The sequence below is a fragment of the Nerophis lumbriciformis genome, linkage group LG19 (assembly GCF_033978685.3).
Source record: "Nerophis lumbriciformis linkage group LG19, RoL_Nlum_v2.1, whole genome shotgun sequence".
NCBI classification, from domain to species: domain Eukaryota; kingdom Metazoa; phylum Chordata; class Actinopteri; order Syngnathiformes; family Syngnathidae; genus Nerophis; species Nerophis lumbriciformis.
The window spans coordinates 6,644,345-6,667,727 of NC_084566.2; the positions used below are offsets into that span (position 1 = coordinate 6,644,345).

At 39.2% G+C, this 23,383-nt stretch overlaps 1 protein-coding gene across 2 annotated transcripts in view; it reads right to left on the reverse strand.

Moving 5' to 3' along the window:
- Positions 1-6,647: 6,647 nt before the first annotated feature.
- Positions 6,648-23,383, reverse strand: part of LOC133618865 (storkhead-box protein 2-like) — a 77,667-nt gene continuing 60,931 nt past the window's right edge. For both annotated transcript variants that reach the window (XM_061979637.2, XM_061979639.2), the window contains exons 3-4: positions 16,518-18,894; positions 6,648-12,225 (exon numbers count right to left, since the gene is read on the reverse strand). In XM_061979637.2, the coding sequence (XP_061835621.1) occupies positions 12,021-12,225; positions 16,518-18,894 (2,582 nt within the window). In that variant the 3' untranslated portion in view covers positions 6,648-12,020. The remainder of the gene's footprint in view (positions 12,226-16,517; positions 18,895-23,383) is intronic.

Sequence of the window (23,383 nt, forward strand, 5' to 3'; positions counted from 1 at the left end):
ACTCATCACAATTAAACCTAAGGTGTAGCGTAACCGCCCTCTACTGGTCAATACATGTATTAAACGATCTTTGTGCGCCAGAGTTACTATTAGACAAAAAAAATAACATGACCACAAATACAAAATACATCACAAAGTCAGCAAATTTCAATACAAATATCTCTATGCACAATATCTGCTAACAAATGTTTGACCAAGTTTTGTGATGAAGCTTTCATGCTGGGGTTTCTATCGTTGTTGCCCCTTGTCGAGAACACCGTGTCCGTCGCTTAAAAGGTCTGACAGGAAACAATGACTCGAGCACTTGCTCGGGGCAGATCATTCATACTTTGTTGTCCAGTTGCTCTTAAAAGTCAGATTTTCGTAATTTATTTAGATTTTTTTTTCAGGGTTGAATGAGTAGTCAGTCAATCAATCAATCAAAGTTTATTTATATAGCCCTAAATCACGAGTGTCTCAAAGGGCTGTACCAGCAAACAACGGCATCCTCGGCTCAGATCCCACATCAGGGCAAGAAAAAAACTCAACCCAATGGGATACAATGAGAAACCTTGGAGGGGACCGCAGATGCAATGGATGTCGAGTGGCTCTAGTTAATAGTGTGAGAGTCCAGTCCATAGTGGGGCCAGCAGGGGATCATCTTGAGTGGAGACAAGTCAGCAGTGCAGAGACGTCATCAACTGATGCACAGCTGGCGCGTCATCTGTGGTCACCTAATAATCTCTCCATGCAAGAGAGGGGGGCAGAGCAGAAAAGAGACGGCAGATCAACTGGTCTAAAAGGGGGGTCTATTTAAAGGCTCGAGTATACAAATGAGTTTTAAGATGGGACTTAAATGCTTCTACTGAGGTAGCATCTCTAACTGTTACTGAGAACATTCCAGAGTACTGGAGGCCGAATAGAAAACGCTCTATAGCCCGCAGACTTTTTGGGGGGGCTCTTAGTCTTCTTCTACTCACCATACTGCTGCTTCACTGTGACACATATGCCTCGCTGTTTCCCCATGTGGGGTGGTGGGAGTACTGCATACAAGAGCAACCCTAGTTTGAAAGGTTTCATCATGGGTGATGTTTGGCGGGTCAGTTAAATAGGCCTGACCTAGCGCCACCATTTCTCAAAAACTTAGTAGAGAAATGTCAAAAGGAGACTTAGGTCTGTTTGGTGCCGTTTACAAAAGGTGTGTTGGATGTCTGGTAACAACCCTTGTTAGTGGCAACTACTGTAAATGCATGAATTTCACACACAGAACACAGCGTAACCAAACATTATTTTATTATCTTAAAAAGTAACACAATCCCCATAGGGTATTACATACACTACAACAATGTTAACAGCAGTACTAACATCAAAGGGACTTTCAGATAGTATAGACATTTTTTTTTTTAAAGAAAATCCCTCCTTTTTATTGTTTAAATTAGTTGACTATGCATGGCAGATAAACATCATTTACAAGTATGACATACTGTCACCATTTTGAAGCAATGTTTTAGTTGAACCTCAAGTTTCAGAACCCAACGCCGATGTTAAGGGAAGACATTTCTTGGACTGTCAGTGTAGAAAAGGAATGGAAGGTCACATGACTGTGGTTGGCTAGCTCAGAGGGGTGAAGTAAGGTAAATGGATGACCTGTCGGCTGGAAAGTGATGGAAAGGACCGGGGCAGTGCAAATATCAGACATGAGGAACAGAACCTCACGGCGTCCACATTAGAAGAGATTACATCCTTCTTTTATTAGTGGAACGAGAGCTTAGACTCAGTCAATACCTCTTTGTGATGAATCCAACATTGGTAGTATACTGTAATAGAGGCTGACTGTAATTTCAATGAAAGGATGAGCACCATAAATACTAGTTATAGAACAGACACTTGACCATGAATGTGTTCAAACTGACAACATGAGGGCCTGACCGAGTAGGTACAGCTGATACACATTCTGTTTGGAGAGGTAGACTTGGGACTGGAGCCCAATTGTACAGTAATACCATAGGAAGGACAAAAGGACTTGTAATGAGTGCTTTAGATGAGAATAGACCTTTCTGATACAGTTAGATATACTGTACATACAGTTCCAAAGATGTTTACTTACACTCATTATGGGTTTGAATATATTTGTTGATATTGGGCTCTTAATTATTTAAAAACACAAACAACCATCATCTAAACTTTATAAGTTGTGCTGCAGGTTTCAAAATGTCTTCTAACTTGACCACCCCAAGCCCTATTAACCTCATTAGTGATAGTGATTGACTGTAGCTGGTTGAGTTTCTTTGGCAGCATAAATGAGCCCTCATTGGGTGAACCCGTAGAACAACGGGGTTGTCCAAGGAACTCAGGAAGATCCAAGAAGGAGAACTCTAGGTTTACACAAGTTGGGCTAGGTTTACACAAGTTGGGCAAAGTCTTTTGAAGCCTTTTCTGAATAAATGCAGATATCTAAGAGCATCAATTCAAACAACTGTCCTAAGTTTTTTACCTCTGTCAGCTAGGGGTGTCTTAGGATAGCCGATAATTAGATTCGGAGGAATTTGATTCGACTATCAACCTCACAGTCGAATTGTCGGACACGGATCCTCCCTTCTCGGATGTGTTTTTGGATGTTCCGAAATGGGATAGTCGGGCAAAGGCAATGGTCCTTCCACAGGTTCACACACAGAAACCTTGTTACAACTTCTACTTCCTCTAGTCTCGATAGACGAATTTGATTGTCTTTTTGGCGCTCTTATTCAAAAAGACCAACTGCTACAAAAGATGCAATCAATGAGGGGATTCAGTGCAAATAAATCCAATCAATAAATTGTGATTAACAAAGTATTGAGCAAAGGATGTGAATATATATACTGTATATGTTACTTTTTACATTTCTGCATCCAAAAACATATTTTTAATGTTGCCCTACAGAAAGTACCAATGTCTTTTTGCCTCATTCCCATCCAGGACTAACTGCAGTGTGCTCAAACAACCACCAGGTAGCATCTGTGATCAGATGATATTTCATCATGTCTTTCCCATTCTGATTTATCAGGTCGGTAGTGCATTCTTCACTCACACTATCAATTTAGGAATAAAGCAAATGTGGAAAAAGTCAATACTTTGTGGATGCTCTGTACAGTATATATTTGAATTTGCATGTACAATTTTGACCTTGTGTAGTTTTGAAAAAATAAAGTTTGCATTAAAAAATTTACATTCTATAAGCACTCCACCCCAGAAAAAGTATGGTTTAAATATATATTTAAGGGCTCAAAATGTGTATGACATTCATTCCCATAATGAGTGTAGATAAACGTCTACCATAACTGTACCTATATGGTATGTTCATATATTGAGAAAGTCATAAGTGAATGTGACTCCTGCAAAGGTGCTAAATACAAGTACTGCATGCAATACATGAGGCAGCACCATCCAGTAGATGATGAAGAACAAAAAAAAAAGGGCTCAGTCTTGGATCTAAAAATCAATAACCCAGCAAGCACAAAACATACAACGTTGATTATACATACATGTTCTTTAATACTCACTTTGAAACAATGTTGCAAAATAGTTGTATTTGTAAAGTGAGACAAAGTTGATGTCTAATGTTGGATCCACGTTATTGGTTGGGAAATGACCAAGTTTGAAAGGTCAAATCAACGTCACAACCTGACATTGAGGAAACGTCAGAAAGCATGTTGTTTCAACTTTGTACTCATGTTGTACGTTGAATATTGGTTGGGAAATGACCAAAATTCAATGGTCAAATCAACGTCTGAACGCAACATTGATTAAACGTCATCAAAAAGCATGTTGTTCCAACGTTATATTTGAGTTGCTCAACATTAGGATCTAATTCAACAAGTTCTCAGTGTTGTTTCAATGTCTTGTGCCTGCTGGGAAATGGTTGGTCGTTCAAAAAATACAGTCAGCACATTGTTAAATTGTTTATATGGTCCGTTATGGGAGAACCCGCTCATTCTTGTTTTGTTACAGTATGATCAGTACAGTACGTACCATTCAAATACTAAAGACAAAGGTTTGAAAGCAAATTGCAGTCCAAAGTGTGATTTGAATCTTTAAACCACCAAAGAGTACAGTTCAGTTTACAGCGCATCAAACAAAATTAAATGGCTGACAGTCCATCCATTTTCTACCGCTTATCCCTTTGGGGGTCGCGGGGGGGTTGCTGGAGCCTGTCTTAGCTGCATTCGGACGGAAGGCGGGGTACACCCTGGACAAGTCGCTGTCACCACTTTGAAGTCACAGTATATTTTTAAAGGCCACATTTTATTTAATTTTATTGTACCACAACAACTCCTGTCAAATACTGTCCTGAAAATTGACGGTTTAGAAGTCTTTGCAATGGAAACTGGACCAAATACCGAACTGAACCGCACTGTTTGGTGGAGGCTTTAAAATAGCTAGTGAATGTTTATCTCTTTCAAAGAGTGGGTGACTGCAATCAAAGCACACACGTCCAACATAACCATGAGTACTCCGTTATAGATTGGATGACAAAAACGTGGTACACCAGTCGACCATTTCTGATACACTTGTCTGGTGTCCCAAAGAATATTGAATTTTACAGTGTACATACAGTATATATCCCCAATGAATGAGATTTTGTCATGCCTCTTTACACTTACTAGCAGCTCTGCTAAGATAAAAGAATACATGTAAGGGGGTCCAGCACTTGGATGTGTGTATAGTATGTGTACTGTATGTGCATACATTCACAGGCCAGAGGCTGATTACAATGTGATCATGGATGGAACAGGCTGTGTTTTTGCTGTAGTGGAGGTAGTTGAAGAGGAGCTTTGAAGACGACAACATCCGGACAGCTGACAAACTCCCTAAGCTTACAGGACAGAGGTCATCAACTGTGTTTGTCCAATTGTTCTTAGCAGACACAGTGAGTGAATGTAGAATAAGAGCGAGAGAGAGAATATATACATATATATATACACACACACATAAATGTATATATATATACATATATATGTATATACATATATATATATGTATATATACATATACACACATAAATGTATATATATATATATATATACACATATATACATACATATATATATTTACATGTATATATATATATATATACATACATGTATATATATGTATATATATACATATATATACATGTATACATACATATATATATTTACATGTATATGTATATATATATATATATATATACATACACATGTATATATATGTATGTATATATATGTATATATATATATGTATGTATGTATGTATGTATGTATGTATGTATATATATATATATATATACACACAGGTAAAAGCCAGTAAATTAGAATATTTTGAAAAACTTGATTTATTTCAGTAATTGCATTCAAAAGGTGTAACTTGTACATTATATTTATTCATTGCACACAGACTGATGCATTCAAATGTTTATTTCATTTAATTTTGATGATTTGAAGTGGCAACAAATGAAAATCCAAAATTCCGTGTGTCACAAAATTAGAATATTACTTAAGGCTAATACAAAAAAGGGATTTTTAGAAATGTTGGCCAACTGAAAAGTATGAAAATGAAAAATATGAGCATGTACAATACTCAATACTTGGTTGGAGCTCCTTTTGCCTCAATTACTGCGTTAATGCGGCGTGGCATGGAGTCGATGAGTTTCTGGCACTGCTCAGGTGTTATGAGAGCCCAGGTTGCTCTGATAGTGGCCTTCAACTCTTCTGCGTTTTTGGGTCTGGCATTCTGCATCTTCCTTTTCACAATACCCCACAGATTTTCTATGGGGCTAAGGTCAGGGGAGTTGGCGGGCCAATTTAGAACAGAAATACCATGGTCCGTAAACCAGGCACGGGTAGATTTTGCGCTGTGTGCAGGCGCCAAGTCCTGTTGGAACTTGAAATCTCCATCTCCATAGAGCAGGTCAGCAGCAGGAAGCATGAAGTGCTCTAAAACTTGCTGGTAGACGGCTGCGTCCACTCTGTTTCCTGAGATCCAGGGTCAACGCAGCCGTCTACCAGCAAGTTTTAGAGCACTTCATGCTTCCTGCTGCTGACCTGCTCTATGGAGATGGAGATTTCAAGTTCCAACAGGACTTGGCGCCTGCACACAGCGCAAAATCTACCCGTGCCTGGTTTACGGACCATGGTATTTCTGTTCTAAATTGGCCCGCCAACTCCCCTGACCTTAGCCCCATAGAAAATCTGTGGGGTATTGTGAAAAGGAAGATGCAGAATGCCAGACCCAAAAACGCAGAAGAGTTGAAGGCCACTATCAGAGAAACCTGGGCTCTCATAACACCTGAGCAGTGCCAGAAACTCATCGACTCCATGCCACGCCGCATTAACGCAGTAATTGAGGCAAAAGGAGCTCCAACCAAGTATTGAGTATTGTACATGCTCATATTTTTCATTTTCATACTTTTCAGTTGGCCAACATTTCTAAAAATCCCTTTTTTGTATTAGCCTTAAGTAATATTCTAATTTTGTGACACACGGAATTTTGGATTTTCATTTGTTGCCACTTCAAATCATCAAAATTAAATGAAATAAACATTTGAATGCATCAGTCTGTGTGCAATGAATAAATATAATGTACAAGTTACACCTTTTGAATGCAATTACTGAAATAAATCAAGTTTTTCAAAATATTCTAATTTACTGGCTTTTACCTGTATATATACATACATACAGTCATGGTCAAAAGTTTACATACACTTGTGAAGGACATAATGTCATGGCTGTCTTGAGTTTCCAATACTTTCTACATCACCAAAATTGATAATGTATGTTGCTGTAAGAATAATTTTGACCCAGCAGTTTTGGTCACATTTTCAGTAGACCCATAATAAATTCATAAAAGAACCAAACTTCATGAACGTTTTTGTGACAAACATGTGCGTGCTCCAATCACTCTATCACAAAAAAATAAGAGTTGTAGACATTATTGGAAACTCAAGACAGCCATGACATGATGTCCTTCACAAGTGTATGGAAACTTTTGACCATGACTGTATATGTATATGTGTATATATATATATATATATATATACATATATATGTATATTAGCCTATGCACAGGTCCACTTTTAGGGATATCCAGAACCGCCACACCCGTCAATAATCAGGGGTTTAATCAACTGTATAAGGGTTGTGCTTACACAACAGGCCATAGAAGTAGTGTGTGGCAATTTTTATTCCAGTGTTGTCATATATGTATATATATATTTATGTATATACATATTTATACATATATATATATATATATATATATATATATATATGTATATACACATATTGTGTGTGTGTATACATATATATATATATATACAATCCTTGTGTTGAACTATTTTATCTGTACTTCACTTTACTAAATGCTTGCTTATCCATTTCAAAACATATAAGCTAACCTGCATGTTAAATAAGGTGATATTAAAACAACGTGACACCATATAGTATTAATGTTTAAAAAGTACGCAGGCCGAATAGTCAATGATATTTCATTCTCTGCAAATGAAATTGCTGGCTATCTTTAGATTTAGGTTGAAAATTCCCCCTTAGACCTTGTCTTGGCTCCTCGTTTTGCACGTTCACGTCAAGCAAGTAAATAAGTACCGGTATGTATTTTAAAATTGCTCGTCATACAAGCTAGCTAATGCAGCTAAAGCGAGTAAAATATGTCTGACGTCTTTTAAAATGTCCATGTTGTTTTGTTTAAAAATCGCTCGTCATACAAGCTCGCTAAATACTTTTTTTTTTTAATATTGCCATTTTTTTAACCTTGTTTTTATTTCAAAATTGCTCTTCAGACAAGCCATTTGACAGAGCTGTAGCAAGTAAACTACGATGGCAGACTATCAGCAAATTGACTTCATTTAATTAATTATTAGGCTGCTCGACTACTTTAAAAATGTACATAAGCTATGTTTAGAATGATGTTTATTTTATTTAATATTGCTTGTCATGATGACCAACTTATGCAATTAAATTATAAATATTGTGAAGTTGACTGTTTATAGGTTCATCCATAACCTGTGATGTAATGTCGTACATTGTATGTTTACTGTTGACGTCAAAGCCACGGAGCATTTTTCAGGAAGTATTTTCCACCCCTTGATATTTCCAGGGGTTAGGAGTAACATAATTGGGATTCAGCCTTTTATCTCCTCTGTGATCTCACAGTAAATACCGAAGCGAGTGATGTTAAAAGAAATTGACGACAAATGGGGCGGTGTCGGACTTCCACAATGAGATGACCCAGTTCCAATAGATAGTAAATAATAGAAAGACTCTCTGCCTAAATTCATTTTCATTCTGGGGGCCGGATGGAAAGCTCTGGTGGGCAGGATGTGGCCCGAGGGCCGCCAGTTGACATTAACTAAAAGGATAAGCAATAAGACTGCAGAATTCACCGTGATCAGGACTCTGATTCAAACTGATCATAGTCATGTTTATGGATTTTCAATAGTTTAATAAAGTAAGAAATTTAACCACAACCTGGTTAACTGTGATTAACATCTGTAAGGTTCATGTTTTTGAAAAGCATCATTTTATTGGACACTCCAATGCCAGGAAAGCTGCTCCTGATGCATCTGAAGCCTCCACTAAAATGTGTGACTACTTTAATGCCATAAAATCAACCTACCATTTAGAAAATGACAAGTGAAATGTGTAAAAGGACTCATGTTCACTGGATGTTTCTGCATTCGCTTTTCACAAGCAGTTTTCTGACTTTTACAAGTCAAATTAAAGATTGTGACAATATTGAATACTCATGTTAAACAATGGCAAAGCAGCAAATCATAAAGTTCATGCATTTTAGCGTGAGCTTGCACACAGTTTTGAATGGCTCTGTTCACAGGGTTTTGACGCCTGGCTATGTTGTGATTAGGGATGTTCGATAATATCGGCCTGCCGATATTATCGGCCGATAAATGTGTTAAAATGTAATATCGGAAATTATCGGTATCGTTTTTTTTATTTTATTTTGTTTTTATTAAATCAACATAAAAAACACAAGATACACTTACAATTAGTGCACCAACCCAAAAAAACTCCCTTCCCCATTTACACTCATTCACACAAAAGGGTTGTTTCTTTCTGTTATTAATATTCTGGTTCCTAAATAAAATATCAATATATATCAATACAGTCTGCATGGGATACAGTCCGTAAGCACACATGATTGTGCGTGCTGCTGGTCCACTAATAGTACTAACCTTTAACAGTTAATTTGACTAATTTTCATTAATTACTAGTTTCTATGTAACTGTTTTTATATTGTTTTACTTTCTTTTTTATTCAAGAAAATGTTTTTAATTTATTTATCTATTTTATTAATTTTTTTAAAAAGTACCTTATCTTCACCATACCTGGTTGTCCAAATTAGGCATAATAATGTGTTAATTCCACGACTGCATATATCGGTTGATATCGGTATCGGTTGATATCGGTATCGGTAATTAAAGAGTTGGACAATATCGGAATATCTGCAAAAATCCATTATCGGACATCCCTAGTTGTGATGTCAGAGCGAGGTGGACATACTTTTTTAGACATTTAGTCAAGCTCTCAGCCAGAGGAGGAGCTCCTCTGCTTCAGGCTGTGAGAAAATACCAAAAAAGGTAGGATAAAGTGTTGTTTTCATCTAGCCTTGGCAAGCGCATAATAACACTGACATGCAGTGACATAAATGCTGCTAAAAGTGTATTTTTTTTATGCAGAGTCTGAATCAATCGGACAGTGCGCAGGTGTTTGTAATGTTGTAACCGAGTGAATCAATATTTTGTTTATTTTTGACCTTATCTGGAAAAAAATAGCAGTGGCGACTTCAAAATATTTCTTAACCAATGTACATTTTTCAAAGATACTTTATGATACTTTTGGAGATGCGTGCAATATTCAAAGGTAAAGGCAGTCTAACCAAATATTGGTGTGATCTTATTTTGGGCCAGGCAGTGTATCTGCATAGTTCAGGTCAGAAGCTTCCACACACCCAACACCACTTACTAAAAATATTGAGGAGAATGTATGTGTGTCAAAAATTATGACAATCTTCCCCATGTACACTTTTGACTGGACTGTGTGTTTACAATATGTGCCGTATTTCCCGAACTACAAACCGTTTGTTTTTTTTATACGCTTTCAACCGTGTGGCTTATAAAACGGTGTGGCTATTCTATGGATTTTTCTTCGCTAACGGCCATAATGTTTTGTATTTAATAGTTGTCATATAACACCAACAGTGACACTGAAAAAGGTGTTAGTTTGTTCTTTGGCGCCATCTTTTGCACACAGGTGCTTTGTATTAAAAATGTACTTCCTGTTTTGTTCCTTGAACCGAAAGTATTCGTCGATAGCATTTCTGTTCGAAAGGATTCTTCATTCATCACTACAAGCAGCGTTTTACAATATAACTAAAACAATTAATGTGTGATGTCTGTAGGAGTGTTTTCATTCATATTTGTACGTGCTATGGTAAAGTAATCAAACTAGCGTCGTTAGCATTAGCAAATATGCTAATACATTTACAAGTGACTGTGTTAGTGTTATTAACTTACAATGACATTCTTTTTGTATTGTTTCAGTTTCATAAATTCATCAAGATATCACCGTGGAGTTATGGAGTCTGTTTAACTGATCTGAGAGCGGGTTCCGCAACTTGTGGGTCCATGACAATGACTTCTGTTTTGTTTCATCAGCGGTTTTACTGCCGTGTTACAGGCACTGTTTGGAAACAATTAAGGTATGCAAATAAACATTTACAAAATCTTTCGAACCAGTATATATCTGCGGCTTATAGTCCGGTGCGGCTAATATATATATAAACATATTTATTTATTCTAAAATTTTGTGGGTGCAGCTTAAATACCGGTGTGCTCTATAGCCCGGAAAATACGATCATGTGAGCAGAGACAACATAAATACAACAGGCCTGAAAAGACGTCAAGGAATAAAACAGCAGCATCCAGTGGACATGATGAAAAATGTAAAGGTACATATTTAGATACATACAGTAAACAGGTCAATTGTACTGAATTTTGTTTGGCTTTTGGTCTTTTTTCTAATTGAAATGACAAATATTTTCTTAACTTCCCTTCGATAGACCTTTCATATACTGAAAAAACAAAACAAAGATCAACAAAAACAATCTAAAATATCAAACTAAAAGGTGGTATTTTTCTCAATGGCTTTGGTCGTACCGTAATTACCGAGGAAAGAGCAGCTAACCTCACCACACCTTCACTGGTCTGATGCATCGTATTAACTTTCGAAAGTTTAGGAATTGCCCTTACAGTGGTCAGGCAGGAATCTTAAAGACTGTAAAGCCCAATGTAGGCCAGTGTTGGACAAGATCAGTTCTATCACTGATTCGCAGTGTCATGGTTGGTCAAGCTACAATGTTTTTATTGGGATTCTGGACAATGGCCATTCAATCTGTGCACTTCTACAGAAAATAAATTGTCCCGCGTTTTGGTTATACGTATTACCATCTGCCCCACTCACATTTTTTACCACAAAGTGCGCAGAAAGTGGATTAGTGAGAATGTGTCGCGTCAGTAACAGTAGTTAGCATAGCCTCTGACCCTTCATTCAGTGTGCAAACACACCATTGGAAAATGATGAACAGATATGGAGCAGCTGGAATGGGAATGAAAACAAACGAAAAACGACCTGAGATTACAAATTACTGTTACACAACCGTATCTTCGACAAATCACACTGGCATCCACTCACGCATTCACACACACATACAGTAGAACCTATGTAAGTGAAAGAACACAACAGTGGTGTGTGTAAACCAGAGTCTATGAACTGACATGGTCAATCTGCCCAGTGGCATGGTGTTAGTGTGAGTATTTATCAGAAAAGAGAGCAGTCTCAGTGGTCTAAGTTCCTCTGTTTGTTTGAGTGTGTGTGTTAACAGCTATAGTTCCAGGTTTTGTGGCAAGCTCCACTGATACAGTCAATGTGACAGTCTGTAGGAATAACAGTCCTTGGAGTGTGACTTCCACTTGCCCTTCATTATGCACCCCCCAACTAGACGCTGGTGATTGATGCAAGGCAGGCGTTGGGCTTTTGGAGTTTCTCCGTTTGGCTCCCAGCTGGTTCAGGTATGGCGCGGAATGAGAAAGGGGGGCCATTGCTGTTTGTAATGCCTAGGTGGCCTGGACTGAGAGCCAAATTCTGCCGACGATTACTCTCCACTATGGAGGAGGTGTTTGACGCCAGGCTCTCCCTCGTTCTGCAAACAAAAGCACTGTAAGAAACTTACAAAAAAATGTGACACAAGGTCCAAAATGACACGTCAGGCCCAGTTCTATCATGCTTCAGCACAGTTCTGTCTAGGGCTGGGTACCGAATTCGGTACTATTATAGGCACCGACCGAATCCCGGCGGTACAATGAAGTATCGAGTCACATAAAATCAAACAATGCCATATTTCTATACCTTTGTTGCTCGTAATGTCACGTCTGGTTGCAGACTAAATAATTATTCAAGCAGCTCTTAGAACCGACTCAGCCAAACTGCCCCTAGGTAATGTTGCAATTTTCGATACCAAAAAGAAAGTATGCCTGATTGAAAAGTCAGACTCCACTTTCCTAAAATGTGCTAGCTTGAGGACCATATTGCCATTGCCATATATACATGTTACAAATTAGCATTAGCAATTTTACATGGCGATTTCATTACCTCCAAATTTGGTAATGAAAACTACCAATGAGATGCGTGTTACATTCAAACAGCTGGTGAGTAAAAAGTACAGTACTTATAGTATAAACACTTTGTAGGGTGCAACATAAGACAAGGCTGGCACATTCAGCCAATTGGCAAAGACTGCTTCCTAGCTTGGCAACACACCAAAGTCTATACACTGCTGCCATTTAACGTCTTGTAATTGCAGCTGCTACTATATATACACTTGCAAATAAGACTCAAAAAAGTTATACGAAAACAAGATAAATCAACTGGACAACACGGTTATAATCAGCTCATTTTTAAATGTGACATGAAAATTAGATATCAAGCAATTTACATTCATTAACACACACAAAAAATTGATAACGTTGAGTAGAAGTATCGATTCCCAGGTACCGGAAATTGGTACCGTATCGGTTCAAATGTGAAAGGTAGTTACGCTTCCCTCATTTGTTCACTGCTTGATCGTGCTAAATCACTTGATCATGCCATCATTTCATGATGCAACACTGCATACCAACAACTTTCCTTTTATTTTTGCTTATTTCAACAGCAGTAATTCAAAGATACCTTTCATAAAGTACAGGTCTAACTTTGTCCTTTCAATAAACAAATCAAATAGCCTCATCTGATTGACCTTTTCCACTCTTAAACTGTAATCTTTGGGGAAACACTGATACTGAAAAATACGTAAAGTAGGAGGTATGGTTGTATGGTATAGCGGTACTAATAAAGTAGCGCAGTACGAATGAATTAAAAACGATACTATACTGCCTTTGAAAAATACCTGTACTTTTTTTCATCCGCATGCTATCGTGCGGCGGTGACGTACAGAGCCCAGGCGCATGATATTGAGTGTGTCAGCACATACAAAAAGAAGCAGCTTGGAGAGGAAGAATGGCAAAATAATGGCAATTCTACTGGTTAATAAAGAGGATGCATGAAGTGCAATATGGAGGTATTTGGGCTTCAAAACTATCGATAAAGGTGACGCTTTAAACACAGAAGCGCAGCGTTGCTTTAAAACATGACTTGCAAAAGGTGGCTTGATTAAAGAATTACAATATCTGCTTCAAACTTTGCTAAACAACTAAATAACAAGCAGTCAGATTGACAGTTAATATCGTTAACTAGTTTTCCTGCTTTGCACATATAAACACGTAGACGCGCACACAGCTGCTTGGCTTTTTGTCAATTATTAGCGCAGTCCAAACCGCCCATGTGGCGCAAACTAATGCAAGTGAAATGACGGCATTTTGTAACAAATTCCTACAATTTGGTTTTAATCTTTAACAATGTGTGTTTTACCTGCTACATGTATTAACTGTTCACTTTTAGCCATAGTATTGTTTTTATTATTTACTAATGATTGTATTTCTCTTAAAGCCAAGCCAAGAGTGGCAACCATAAATCATGAAGCATTTACCGTATTTTTCGGATTATAAGTCGCAGTTTTTTTCATAGTTTGGCCGGGGGTGCGACATATACTCCGGAGCGACTTACAGTATGTGTGAAATTATTAACAGATTACCGTAAAATATCAAATAATATTATTTATCTCATTCGCGTAAGAGACGAAGTAAATGTCAGCAATCGTCACACACACGTCAACCAATAAGAATTCGGCGGGGGAGGGTCATGGCAGAAGTGCATTGTGCGTCATGGCAGAAGTGCATTGTGGGTCATGGGATGCTAAATGCTACTATGTCCATAGCTATTAAAATGGATCATTTCAACATTGGCGGTAACTTATAAAAACTGAGAAGGGCTGAACAAAAATGGCACCGAAAAGGAAATCATATACTGCAGATTACAAGCTGGACGTAGTGAAATATGCAGCAGAAAACGGCGATCGAGCAGCAGAAAGACAGGAAGCGGCGCATACCAGGAGCGACAACGAGGAAGTAGATTTCATCGGATTTAGCGATCAGGAGTGACAGATTGTTTGGTTAACGTATAGCATGTTCTATATTTTATAGTTATTTGAATGACTCTTACCATAATATGTTACGTTAACATACCAGACACGTTCTCAGTTGGTTATTTATGCCTCATATAACGTACACTTATTCAGCCTGTTGTTCACTATTATTTATTTATTTTAAATTGCCTTTCAAATGTCTATTCTTGGTGTTGGATTTTATCAAATAAATTTGCCCCAAAAATGCGACTTATACTTGACTGCGACGTATATATATTTTTTTCCTTCTTTATTATGCATTTTCGGCCGGTGCGACGTATACTCCGGAGCGATTTATAATCCGAAAAATACGGTAATACAATACTAATAAAGCTTTCTATTATATTCTAAACTAATACTAGTATTATGGCAGGATATATATATATATATATATATATATATATATATATATATATATATATATATATATATATATATCCTAAACTAAACTGCTCACCCTAATAACAATGGTGTAAAAAGTGTAAATGTGGCATTTTATAATGTTATGATATGAGATGCAAAGCACAGGTGTAAAATATATATATATAATAATAATATATATATATATATATATATGTGTATATATACACACACACACATATGTATATATATTATTAATGTTATATATATATATATATATATATATATATATATATATATATATATATATATATATATATATATATATATTTGCACCTGTGCTTTGCATCTCATATCATAACATAAAATGCCACATCTTTGATTGGATTTACACTTTTTACACCATTGTTATTAAGGTGATCAGTTTAGCGTCATAGCTTACTTTTACAATTGACTGAGTTGTGAATGCAAAAATGTTTGTTCTAAAAATAAATTATTACTAACTTGAAATGAATTGTTTCTATGTCCATTATGTCCTACAGGAAAATATGTAGTTGAGGTAAATCAACATCCTGCAACTGATCCTGTTTATTCTAGCATTAGAGGTTCTACAGTACAGTGGTACCTCAACTTACGAGTGCCCCAACTTAAGTGTTTTGAGGTACAAGTTGTCCCTCGGCTAATTGTTATACTTTAAGTTTCGAGCAAAAATATGAGTTTCAAGCCTCTCCACTACTAATTGGTGTAGCAATTGTTAAATCAATCCTGTAACCCTGTAAGATTCAGCCATAAAATCCGGTCTAGCTCGCTAACATTACCTTACAGCTAGTGATCGACATAACTTCAATGGAACAAAGAAAGTTAGTGTGAAGGACAGTACTAAGATTAAAAAGTGGATGTTATACAGTGAATTAAAGACAGGATTGATCAAAAACATGACAGCGAGTGTAGCTGGCTTGGCGAGGTTGTTGGAGTGCATCACCGCTAGTCTGCACCATACTGAACCAGAAAGAGTCTAATGCCAACCGAGAATGTTAATATAATATCTAAACGGCAGATATTTATCCATGAAAATATGCAAAGGTGTGTTTAATGGAACTCAAATGAGATACCGTAGAAGTCTGCTCTTTGAGGTAAAGGGAAATTCTTTACATTATTATCACATTATTTCATAAAACTCCTGTAGTTGTTTGTAGTACATCATATTGTATTCTTTTTATACAATATTTCTTGAGATACAAGTGTTTTGAGTTACGAGCTCGGCCATAGAACCAATTTAAGCTCGTAAGTTGAGGTACCACTGTACTTTTAAAACCTGTGATGCCGGTAGTAAAAATGTATTCCGCACTTGTATTCTGTCTCAGGAAAAAAAATGTTAAACACTTAAGATTTCGTGATGATCATTGGTTACATTTTAAGAACTTTTGATTTCAAAATCATATTCAATAAAATAATATTTATTGCAACCCTTTGATATAAGATGCACTGTTTTTTATTAAGTTGTGTGGATATTTCACCTTGGTGAGTTGAATCCGCTGTCAACAGTAACCGAGCTTGAATCCATACTGTCCAGTCTGGCAGAGTGGGCAGACTGCTGATTATGACTGGGTTCTGGAAGGTTCTCTTTAGCACCAGGGAATGTGAGGGTTCTTTCAAACCTTCTCTGTAGATCCCTTTCCTTTTCTCTCTCCAATAGCCACTGCATGGTACCTGCTCCAGCCCCTCCCCGTCCAACAATCCCTCCTCCAGTTTTCCCATCCTCTCCCCTACTTTTAGTTCCTCCTTCCTCAAGTTCATCGTCATCCGAAACATTGTAATAGTCAAAGGAGACCTCTGCAGCAATGGTTGTGGGTTCGCTTCCCTGTATGGAAGCAGAAGGTGTTGCAACCAGAGGTTTCGGGGCGTCATAAGCCTCCTGGGAATCAAGTGCATCGCAGGATGAGGACAGATTGGAGGAAGTAAGGACAGGGGTTTTCCTCAAGGAGCTGTATCCTGGCAAAGGAAGGCCAGGAGGGGGTTTGAAAAGTGTGTCTTTACTAAAGATCTCTTTACATTTTTCTTGACCACAGGAGGCACTGTGGGGAGGTCGTCCATTCGAAACAGGGGGATCTGGCATTGAGAGAGGTATTGGAGGCAGGCTGCCCCCTTTAGGGCCCACCTTTGACAAGTCCTCCTTATTTTCTGGAGGATGTGGTGTCTGTCTTTCTGTTTGCCAGTCAGTGCTGCCCAGTTTTAAACCATCTTGGCTATTTCTGCCAAGAGTTCCTAGTGTATTTGGGGCTATGAGTGCAGCCTCAGAAGAACCGGAACACTGGAAGTAGCCATCAGGAGGGACCGAGTTGTGCTGTGGTTTAGGAGAGTAAGCTGGCAGACTGTCCCGACTCTTACATTTCTCTAAACTCCTGCCACCATCTAACCCTAGTGATTCCCCAGACGTCTTAACCAAGGGGGGAGTGGCGCGAGGGTAGTGGCAAGAGCTCTGGTTGGCTCGTAAAGTTCCGTCATCGGTATAGTATCGGTTCCGATCATCATAGTAACTTGGTGGTCCAATTAAGCCAGCTCCAAGTGGTCCTTTTGAATTTTCCATTGATCTGGAACGTTCCTTGGCTTTATCGCTGCGTTCATTACGAGACTTCCTCTCCTGTGTATGAGAGTGTGAACGATGGACTTTCGAGTGGTGTGCTGATGGGCCATGGCTTGGCTCAGGGAAAGGCATTTCTGTCCGCCGTTTGGCGAGCTCTCCAGACACATCCCATTCTGGTGTGACAGGTAGATGGGAGGAGTCAAGAATGTTGGGGTTGCTGTGTGCCAGATGAAGGCGTGTCCGCTGTCGCTCCATGGCCAAGGCATGTTCCCTTGGTGACCGAGCCAGTGATGATGAGTAGGCTCTATAGTCCTTGTCAGTGAGTTCCAAATGGGAACCTTCACTATGCTCACCACGAGTCACCCTTATCTTGCTATGTGAGCGACTAAGTTTGGTCTGAGACGGCTTCCGATGTCTGCCTCCACTTCTTCTGCTTCTTGAACTGTGATTGGCTGATGATGCTTTGCTCCTCTGGGCACGCTCTTCTTCAAGACGCTTCATGACTGCTGTGTGCCGAGCAAGGTTTTCTACTGTGAGATCAGGGTTGATTCTGCGAATAATTTCCATCTCTATATGACGTGGGAGCTGGCTGGGTGACTCTTCATCACGGAGAGGCCACTCCTCAGGGGGGAACTGTGCAGAGAAGGTGGCCAACTGCTTGGCTTTGTCTTTCTTAAAGCTGAGGCGGAACAGCTTCAAACCAAACTTTCGACTCCCCGTACCACTTCCTGTTTGCTTCTCTATCTCACTTGTCCCCCCTCCACTCCCTCCTCCACCACGATGCTTTGTAAGCGTGTCCGTCTTGAAGGGGAACCCGAGGGTGGTGCGGCACTTTTCTGTGTTGCCTCCTGCTAACTGAGGGGGTGACTGTGGAGAATGCGGAGACGAATATGCCTCCCTGGGGTCTTTGGAGGATCTGTGTTGCAGAGTGGTGTGGTGACTGGGGGGGTCGTCTCCACGATAAGTGTTGTTGTGAAAGGAATCCACGACTCCACCACCCCCACTGTGGTTCTGGTGGGATTTTGAGTGTATTCTATCTCGTATGCCACCAGAAGTGGATGGAGTGATGGTGCCAGAGAGTGGGGAGGTGCACTGAGTCTGCTGATTCTGATGTTGCTGCTGTTGGTGCCGGTCAGTCGAACGCTCATCTAAGTGGTACCACTTGGAACTGGTTCGAATTAAGCTTGGAGTGATGAAGTAAGTTTGGGGAGTTACAACAAAATATCCGTCAGTTGTTGGGTAAATCTTGCGTTCACGAACCAACATATTTAGTGTGTGGCGCAGGACCTCCTCCGTTGGGGTGGGAACACCTGAAAAAGTTGGATAAAGGAAGCAGTTAGATATCTCACACACATCCAGTTCTTCTATAGGTGTGACAGTAGTGCAAGGCTGCAACGATACATCGATTAGAAAAAAAAACACGTTGATTTGTATTTTGTTGCTTCGATCATTCGTTTTATGAGTAAAATGCGCGGAGAAGGGGGTCGGGACTAGTGGAGTGCCGATAGAGAGAGATGGCTCAGAAAAACAATGACAAACTGGAATGAGAGCAAAGAGCTCAGAGAAGAGGAGACAGGTTTTGGCAATCATTTAAAAGTGAAAAAGACAGACATTGTGGTGAAATGTTTGCACTGTCAAACAGAGATGGCATTTCACAATAGTACTACATAAATAATTACCAGAAATCATTCTGCATATCTAAGAGCAGCAAACAAGCAGAAATAAGGGAATAGGCTTTTTTGGCAGCTAACACCATCTTATATGTTTGACTTGCAATATAAATGTTTTATTTAAACACATGTGAGGACATGTTAGCATCTATGATTTTATGACAATCAATACCTTTTCCAATGTGTATGTGTTACATTTTTAAATACATTGTCACTCAATTGATCAGTTTTTTGGTTGAATTTACTTATTTATTTTTAATCTATTACCTGGTTCACGTTCATCTGGCTACTCAGTTGATTTTTTTTACTTTTTGTATTCGATTAATCAAACAAATCGATCAATAGATTACTCGCTGACTAGAATACTCGATAGCTGTAGCCCTACAATAGTGTGATCATTTGTATCCAGCTGCACTGCTGTTTTGGCTGACCGTTTTTCAACATATAATAAGGCTCCGCCACTGTCTTTGGGGCTCTCTGTACAATTGATGAGTAGAGAACTGTAAGGTGTCATGTTCCAGCAGTGTAAGGCGTCATGTTCCAGCAGTGGAAGTATAGTAGGTCACTATTTCTTACATCAGTCAGGCCAACAGCATGCATGTGAAAGTTGCTGACCTGATGTATTTGTATGCCAGTGTGTGCCTTGGACAAACTCACTATACAAAAAAACTAATTGTGTATCTACTAGAGATGCGCGGATAGGCAATTATTTCATCCGCAACCGCATCAGAAAGTCGTCAACTATCCGCCATCCACCCGATCTAACATTTAATCAGAACCGCACCCGCCCGCACCCGCCCGTTGTTATATATCTAATATAGACGATGCAAGGCATTAGTGAGGTTATAAAGCTTTTGCCTGTTAAAGAAAGGAGACTGATCCAATGCAGCACAGACATTCGCGTGCCACGCTGTCACGGCCCAGACGCACACCAGTGCGCAATCATATGGGAGCCGCGCTGAGCGCACCTCCAAGCGCGTCTCGCTGCCGGCGACGGCCGGGTATGGGCCCGACGCTCCAGCGCCATCCATTTTCAGGGCTAGTTGATTCGGCAGGTGGGTTGTTACACACTCCTTAGCGGGTTCCAACTTCCATGGCCACCGTCCTGCTGTCTATATCAACCAGGGTGAGCCCCTCCCCTTTCGTGAGCGCACTGCGCGCGGAGTGACCCCTGTTACGCGACCCCGGCAACAGGGGTGGCGGGCAGGTAAGCTGCGCGGGCGGAGCGACCCCTGTTACGAGCCCCCGGCCACGGGGGTGGCGGGCAGGTAAGCTGCTTACCTGCTGCGCGTGACGCCGGCCACGGCGAAGGCGGACGAGGCGGGGTGTCGGTGCGGTGGTGACCCTGGACGTGCGTCGGGCCCTTCTCGCGGATCGCCTCAGCTACGGCTCCCGGTGGGGCCCTCTCGGGGGAAGGGGCCTCGGTCCCGGACCCCGGCGAGGCGTCCCTTCTCCGCTCCGTAAAAGTGTCCATGTCTTTTTTTTTTTTTTCTTCTGTTGTGGCATATGCAGCAGGTGCCTGCTCGTTTTTCGTATGTGGGTAACAACATTTAACTATGTATATATATTTCCAAATTGGTTTAACTGCCACCCGCCTGAATCTATTTAAAATCTAATTTTTTTTTTATTTCAACCGCCTGACCCGACCCGCGGATAAAATCTAATTTTTTAAAATTTCATCCGCCCGATCCGCGGATAATCCGCGGACTCCGCAGTTGTGCCCGCAAACCGCGCATCTCTAGTATCTACCAAACATGTTTTATAGAGGTTTTGGAACTCATACCATACCAAACACTGCAGACAGAAAATACATGTATACTTTGAATTGAGCAACAGTACTTGCTGCAGAGGATATGAGTAATTACTGTGCATGCAGTACATGTAAAGTGCTGTGCTATTACTAGAAGAAAATGTCCAATGATTTTAAAGTTGGCGAAAACAGGTTCCTAGAAGGGCAGCAGGGCAGACATTGTGTAGTGCAGTGATTCTCAAACTGTGGTATGTGTACCACTCTATTTAGTGGTACACCAAAGAATCACATGATTAAAGGACAGTGTTTTATTTTCCTATATTCGAACACAGTGTTACTCTTCAAGCTGTATGTAATGTTACAGTGGCCAGAAATATGAAATATACTTGTTAAATAAAACCTGTAACTTGTTTGGAATGAATACTTAAGCCTATTATGCTACTGTATTTTAATGTTGGTCATTGTGGCTTGTGCAGCCCTTTGAGACATTCGTGATTAAGGACTATATAAGTAAACTTTGCTTGATTGATTGATTGATTGATTGATGGTGGTACTTGGAGAGCCAAGTTTTTTCTGAGGTGGTACTTGGTGAAGTGGGTAAATCAGATTAAATTGTTAGCTTAGTTCACACAAGATATTGTTATCCATTTGGGTAACTTTTACTACTATGTACAAGTGTAATCAACCATTAAATTCTGCAAAAGAAAAACACCCTCAACCCATGTTCGCTTTATTTTACTACAACATTACTATTTTAGAAATTAGCAACGTGATTTTACCTCGCAATACAGTAAACAACAGTCAGCAAGCAACTGGCTGTGAGTTGACAATAAATGATTGAGGGAAAAATAATCAGTACACCATATTTTCAGGACAACATTTTTTTATTTAAAATTACACTTAACATAAAAAAATACTAATAGTTCAGTAACATGTTGCTGTTAATGAGTCGTAAAATAAAAATAAAAAATACAAATAGATTGACAGAATATCATCCTGTTACAGTAAACAGGTTAGAGGTCATTTTTAAGTTGATCTTCCTCAGTCAGTCTGGGGGTAGGGTATTACTACCACTTACATCACAGCGGACTCTCAGCCCAAACAGCATGATGCAATGTGATGCAGACAGACAAGCTGCTGCTGCTGCTGCTGCTGCTGCAGTGTGTACGCATGCATAACACGCACGCACACACATTGACACGCGCGCTCCTCTTAATTACTTACATTCTGCCTTTGGACTGTTGGAAACAAAATCAACACACACACAATACCTTCTATCACAAATAAACACAAGACACTTGTACCTCCTCAGCAGGGCCGTCCCGAGGCTTTTTGTTGCCCTAAAAAGATTTTGTTTGTGGCGCAATTTCAGTCTTTAATATTACTTGTAACACATTAGGGGCTAGGGCTGACTGCGACCTAGTGAGAATTTAAATCCAGTCGTCCCTTAATACATTATGCTTAGTAGTTTGTGGCTTTTAAAGATGACAATGTGGGTGTTATTTAATGTCTAGTGCTTTCTTGATTTAAAAACCTGTATGTAGAAAGTTGTGAACAGGTTTTTTAAATAAAATAAGCTAATCTTTTATTTATCCCACAACAGGGACATTTACAGATTAAAACAGTGTAAGTAAAGTGTAACTAAGTACACAAATTATATTATATAAAATAAAGCTAAAAATAGGATGTATATGTTTAATGTATGTATATATACACACACATACACAAGAAATAAAAATGTTTTCCCATGCAAACAAATATCAATAAAAAAGATCAGCTGTGAGCTGCAGTTTTAGTAAAGATGAAGATAAAGATTAGTAGTCAGCATTCATGATACAGACATGCATACAGTACACATAACGATCTATGCCGCTTTGGCATTAATTGCAAAGTAAACAAAAACCAATAAATGGGCAAAATCTACAAAAAAAACATATGTTCTTTAGACATTATATATTTGGGGAAAGGCTCAGCTACAATATGAACTTAAATAGTACGGTTGTTTTAGAAATACGGCCGTAATTCGGTCACTGTCATGATGTGGCAGCCCTGCTGCCGCCTATCTTCTTTTTGTTGCAGTGCCTGGTTTCTGGGTCCATTCAACTGGACCGCCCCTCGAGGTCGGATTTCCGACTCGGAAAGTCAGAGCATTCTCACCAACCCTAAGTTCGTTTCAAAGATGGCTGCTGTGAATGTAAACAATATCTGCTTTTATAATATACCTTATAAGCACCTCTGGTTCGTTTTTGACGCAATCAATCAGTCATATAAATACACTATATTGTTGTATGATTGTGTAGGGTAACGTCACTGTAGCGTAAACTACATGTATTAAATGTGGTACATACGCTGTACATCGCTAGTAATAGCGTCTTGTGT